Below are 5,791 nucleotides of genomic sequence, written 5' to 3'. Positions count from 1 at the left end.
ATAAATTGGAAAGATCACGCTTGGAAAATGAGCTAAAAAAAACCACTGTAAACAGTGAGTACGCTGACAGCTATTTGAAGGAATAGCTTCCTTCCCTCCACCACTCCATAGATCGTATGTCCTGAACTGTGCACACACACACGCTCACAAACTCACACACACGCAATCACCAAACTCACAAGGTTTAGGGGTTTACAGCTCACTGCAACCCTCAATCTGGTTCACCCAGGTGATGGAGCGGCAGAAGACCCGGTATCAAGCTAGTAATCGCTTCAGCCACCCCCACCTTGTCTGACATGACCTAAGAAGCTGCTTTTCAGCATATGCTAAATCAGGTGCCCACAGCAAAGGCTCCTAGGAGCGGGGCATGCAGTACTTACGCAGAGTGATGTGGGTGATGACACAAGCAAAGATGAAGGCCGTCAGGAAGGAGAGGGAGAGGATGAAGGCGTAGAAGTAGCGGTAGTTGCGCTTCCCCACGCAGTTGCCCACCCAGGGGCAGTGGTGATCAAACCTTTCTGAAACCAGAGAGGGAATGACATTAGGGATCCACGTCCCACGCACCAGCTGAGCGCCAAACCTTTAGCAGAGCCTCTGTGAATCCAGGGGCTACAAGCAACCCTTTGCCACCTACTCAATCCTAAGCTTTAAGTCCAGAACATACTAACAAAGGACACTCTCACTGAACTGATACAGGGCTCTGCAGCCCATGCACCTTTAAGGTCCATTAACTGGAAAGGGATCTCAGCCGGAAGCCCTTCGCTCTGAATATTGGTTTAGGCAGCTACTGTCACTCAGAGCATCTGTAGCTGCTGCAATGGAAACAAAGAGCGTAATTCTGTTCTAATTTGTTTGTTTTGTGCCTCCGGCAGCACTGAGTGTGCTCAGCTCCACCAGTCCCGGTGCGTCAGGCAGCTTCCTCCGCTTGTGCAAAGAAGAAAAGCATCTTCAAACATCAGGAAAATCACATTGCAAAGCCTCAAATGTTGGTTGGGATTCCAAGAGGGGTGGTCTGCACAGAGACCCTTCTGCCTTTCCAGAAGGAGCTAGATCTCAGGGGGGCTGAGGTGCCTGCAGCAGCAGTGCTGGTGACACTAACACACACACATCACTACCACCACTGAAATGCTATACCACTCCTCTGGTACAAGACTACTGGCTCCTACACTGCCCATGACCACACTACACAAAACAGACTTCTGGGGTGCACGCACACACGCACGCACGCACGCACGCACGCACGCACGCACTCTGAAATGCTGTACCACTCCTCTGCTGGGGCTGAGAGGGGAACTGAGAACACGGGGAGCTGAATGGGAATCTCCCAAGGCACAAGCTTGCAGTCTTGCTCCAGCAAAAACAGACCAGATCCATGATGGGGTCAGGCTGCATCTCAGCAGCATATATGTTCTGCTGAGGAGTTGCTCCAGAAGGGCCTAAAGAGGACAGACACAGAGTCCTGAATGGCCAGAAATGGCTCCCAGAAGCATGCCGGGTTCTGCTGCAGGGCTCCGAGCACAACAGCTTACTGTGCCGTGCAGTAGATGTATCCCCTTCCGTAGAACTGCCTCCTGCCAACCATCGGCTTCTCAAACACTCTGCTGGCACCCGCCCCCCTTTTAGACAGGGGGCTGGAGATCTGGGGACAGCCCCTAGGTCGGTAGGTCCATCTGCTCCCAAGCCACTGGAGCTACAACGGGGAGGGCTGGATCGGGAGCCGGCATTCGAACAGGGCTCCTGCAGACTTGCCATTCGCCTCAGTTTCATCTATGTTCTGCAGTTCTGCCAGCCAAGCTGCGCCAGACAGGAGTGGGGAAGACCACGGCCCGTGGCTGGCAAACCCCAGTGGGGGACACAGCCCTGGGAGGAGGCGGCTTCTGCCATTGGGGGAGCGGCTGTAACGGGTGGCAGGAAAGCTCCTGCAGACAGCAGAGCTGTGTCCACACTGGGCCCTGGTGCCGCAGTGCAGGTATGGGCAGCTCTAACAGGGACCAGCCCACACGCTCCACAGCCCTGCCAACTTTGTAAGTCAGTTCTTTAGACTCTAGCCTAGGCCAAGGACTTCCCTGCCACACACCCAGATCCCACTCTCACCCCATACCTGGGGAGGGGGGTGGAATATACCCACAACTTCTTGCAATCTCCAACTTTCTCCCCTCCAGAGGAGGGCAGAAGGGCGAAGACGGGAGGCTGGCTGTGCCCTCTCCTTCACTGTAGCCAAGCAGTGGTTGAGAGAACAGGGTAGCACTTTACAGAGAGATGCTGGGAGGTGAGTTTAAGCAAGAGGTGGGACTGTACTGGTGAAACCCTTCCTACCTGGCACCACTGTTAGCATGCTGTACCCTGGCCTGGCACTGTATGCATGCGAGGCCAGGCGGAGGTGGGAGAGACCCCCTCCTAAACTGTTATTTTTCTTTCCAAGTCTCTTGAGATGAAGCAGGAAAGCCTTTGCTCAAGGGCCTTAACTTCCAGTTCCCCGGTCGGGGTCACTGCACCCCTGGCAGATTCACAAGCCCCACAGAAATTCTTTCCTATGAGCTTTTCTAGGAGTGGGCTAGTGGACCCCAAGAGCCTGAGACCTGTTGGACTGCTCCCTATGCCCAATCCCCTCGAGGGGGCATGCCCAGTCTCCACCCCTGGACTTACCTACGCAGTTATCGCAGACGCTGCAGTGGGAGGTCCTGGGGGGCCGGAACATTTTGCAGGTGTAGCAGTACTTCAGTTTCACCACGTACTTGTTTATGACCACTTCCATCGTGCGGGCGGGCGGGCGGTAGGTGGAGGTGCCCATGCTATCTGCAGAGCAGAGAGGAGGGCACAAGCAGGCTTATGCAAGGGAAACCCAGGTCTGCTGGACGCTCGGGGGGCTTCCCACCTCCTCGGGTCGGGCTGTACCGCGCATGTTGAATCCCACCCCAGTCTGGAAGCCGAAGTGCTATAGAAATAATGAGTGTCTGGCAGCTGTGCCTAGTAGCGCCAACACTGCTCTGTGCCACGGGGGAAGAAAGTGGGGCTAACACCTCCTGACCAGAGGAAGTAGCACCGTACATGAGAGCACACAAGACTTTGACAACGGTCCGTGAAGCACAGCTACGGATGCCAGGAAATGGCCACCTCAGACAAGTGCAATCTGCAGCGTCCCCGGCTGCTGCCAGCAAGGACCTGGCACCAGCAGCACAGCTACGGCGAGGGAAGAACGGGTACTGCCCTGGGGATCTGGGGGCAAGGTGGCCGGTGGATCTTTTGGCTGGGACTGTTGGTAGAAGAGTTCGCTCCCACCAGCTCCTGAGTTTGGGGAATTTTAAGGACACGGCAAGATGGATTTGCACGCGCTGGCACCCGATGAATTCCAGGCCTGTCGCCAAAGGTCCCCAATCTCAGCACGGCAGCGGTGGTGCGCGGAGGAGGGCTTTGGAAACGCACGTCACTTGAAAGAAAAAAAAGCACTGCCTGGAGATCACAGCAAGGAGCACATGACACAAGCAGTTACCAGGGCTTCAAAACCACGGATCTGACCATTTCAGGCCCGTTAAGGGGAAAAACAGCACATTGTATTAAGAGTGGCAGCTGATACGGCAGGCAGCACCTAGCAGTAGGTATTTTTAAACAGCAAGCGAAACAGCCCAAGATAACCATTTTGTGGGTGTCTGAAAGCTGGCGGCCCTAAATTATTCTCCTACGGCCGCTTTCAGGGATGACAGATTTTAGAAGTCTCACAGTAGCTTTGTTTGCACGCCTGTAACCCAGGGGAAGGCGCACGGGCCTGTGACAGCCATCACAAGGACAGACGTGCACTCTGCTACTATACCAACCCTCATCCCCTCCTAAAGCACAGGCCACGGATACTGGGCCTGTAGGCAGAGCTGGCCAGTGGCAAGTCACGACCCTCCAAAGCACCAACGCCTGAAGTCATTATTCCAAACCCTAACATCATTCATCTGCAAAATAAAACGATAATCCCTTCACGTGAATTACTACCTTTGCTGCAGAACTTAACACTGGGCACCCCGACAACTCGGCTGGCTTGGCATTAAGGACGTGGTGTGACGGAGGGCCAGGTCCCTCAGACCAAGGCTACACAGCGGTTACAGGGATCAGGGAGCTCGCGAGAGGGGGACACGCGGGGAGTGGGTGGTGCGCAGCAACAGATGGCAAGTGGGGGCTGAGCACAGCGCTCTGCCAGCGCTGGGGGATGTTCTTCGTTTACACGGAGGCTGGGCTGTTCAGAGCTGCCGAAGGGAGTTAAGTGCCCAAGTCTCCCTGGAACTGAACAGGAGCGGGCACGGGACTGGCCCGCGTCTGGGTGGACTTGGGTACTCGCGGGAACCTCACAGACAACAAGGCAGCAGGGTCAGTAGAGAACACCGTGCCTGCTTCCTGCTTCTACAGCCGAGCCCGCACGCAGCAAGCTGGACAAACCGGCAGGGAGGAGGGGACTCGAGCCCAGCCCACAACTGTGGGATCAGTCCCACTGTCTGCACAGCATCCACAACAAATCCCCACTCCTGGTACCACGAGCAGGTCTGTAGCTGGCCCAGGAGTCTGCAGGAGCCTCTCTGCTCCTTGGCGCAACCCCTGCAGAGGTGGCCCGGAGCCTGACACCCCTCCTTCCCCACCCTGGAGCTCAGAGAGTGGCCTGTGGCTGCCTCCACGTTGTCCCGGGAAGGCCACAGGCAACACCCGGGAAGCGCCGGGAGGGATCAAAGCGTTAAGTGGCTCTCAATCACGCTGCAGCCTCCTGCATGATTTTACAAGCCAGGTGACTGGTCCCGAAACATGGAAGGGGAACGGAAATGGCAATATGCCGAATGGCCCGAGAAAGCAATACAGCTCAGCTCCGCGCCCCTGTGCACTGGCCTGCAACTGGACGGGCCAAACAGACATGCGGACACAGACAGGTATTTTCTGGAGCGCGTTGGACATGCGTAGCAAGTGTCCCCGCCGATTCAGCCGAGCCACTGACCGTGAATACAGGCCGCCTGCTTTCTAGTTGGGATCTTTGGCTCCTGGGCGAACCAGCAGCAACGGGACGGGAAGAGGTCGCAACCCCCCGCGTGCTCACAACAGACTTAGACGAGGCTCTGGGGTGCATCACCTGGCACGCGGCGCCACCTCCACCACACGCCAGCTGCACGCCCAGCCTCCATCCCAGCCTCCTCTCCCACGGGGCCCACGTGAAGCCCAGCAGGGCTGAAGCGACCTGGCCCCTTGGGATCAGGCCAGCCGGGCTACCACACACGCACCCCGAGCAGCCGAAGGCCTGGTCCTTCACCTCCTAAGAGCGTTGCCAACGTAATCAGTGCGCGAGGAGGCTGGCATCGCACCCGTGTCGCAGACAGGGAAGCCCAGGCGGCAGCGACCCCACTTCCCGAAGCCACCGAGAAGGAGCCCAACGGCTCAGGACCCCTTTCCTCCCCCCTTCCCCCTCCGGAGCGCGCGGGGTCCTGGGGCGAGGCCGAGCCAGGCCCGGCCCCGGGGAGCCTCACCGATGCGCTTCTCCAGGTCGGCGGCCTCGCCGGGGGTGGCTCGCGGCAGGATGCCCGGGTCCCTGAAGCTGGTCTGCAGCAGGCAGCTGAGGACGAAGAGCAGGAGCAGGGCGGCGATGGCGGGGATGGCCGGGGTCAGGTGGCGGGCCAGGAAGGGGCAGCTGCGAAGAGGGGAGAGAGGCGGGTTAGGGCCGGGCCGGGCCGGGCCGGGCCGGGGCCGGGCTCGCGGCGGGCCGGACTCACTCGAAGGCGAAGAAGAGGGCGCTGGTGGCCAGGACGAGGCCGAGCGTGAGCGCGAAGACGCC

At 58.2% G+C, this 5,791-nt stretch overlaps 1 protein-coding gene across 1 annotated transcript in view; it reads right to left on the bottom strand.

Moving 5' to 3' along the window:
• The window catches only part of ZDHHC18 (zinc finger DHHC-type containing 18), a 20,775-nt gene extending 14,990 nt beyond the window's left edge, over positions 1-5,785 (bottom strand). The window contains exons 1-4 of the mRNA XM_019512484.1: positions 5,730-5,785; positions 5,487-5,647; positions 2,647-2,796; positions 381-518 (exon numbers count right to left, since the gene is read on the bottom strand). Coding sequence (XP_019368029.1) covers positions 381-518; positions 2,647-2,791 — 283 coding nt within the window. The 5' untranslated portion in view covers positions 2,792-2,796; positions 5,487-5,647; positions 5,730-5,785. The remainder of the gene's footprint in view (positions 1-380; positions 519-2,646; positions 2,797-5,486; positions 5,648-5,729) is intronic.
• Positions 5,786-5,791: the final 6 nt, after the last annotated feature.

This window comes from Gavialis gangeticus, unplaced genomic scaffold (assembly GCF_001723915.1).
Source record: "Gavialis gangeticus isolate Ggan-Ray unplaced genomic scaffold, GavGan_comp1, whole genome shotgun sequence".
In the NCBI taxonomy this organism is placed as follows: domain Eukaryota; kingdom Metazoa; phylum Chordata; order Crocodylia; family Gavialidae; genus Gavialis; species Gavialis gangeticus.
The sequence above is the reverse complement of the archived record's forward strand: the minus strand, read 5'-3'. Positions and strand labels throughout refer to the sequence as shown.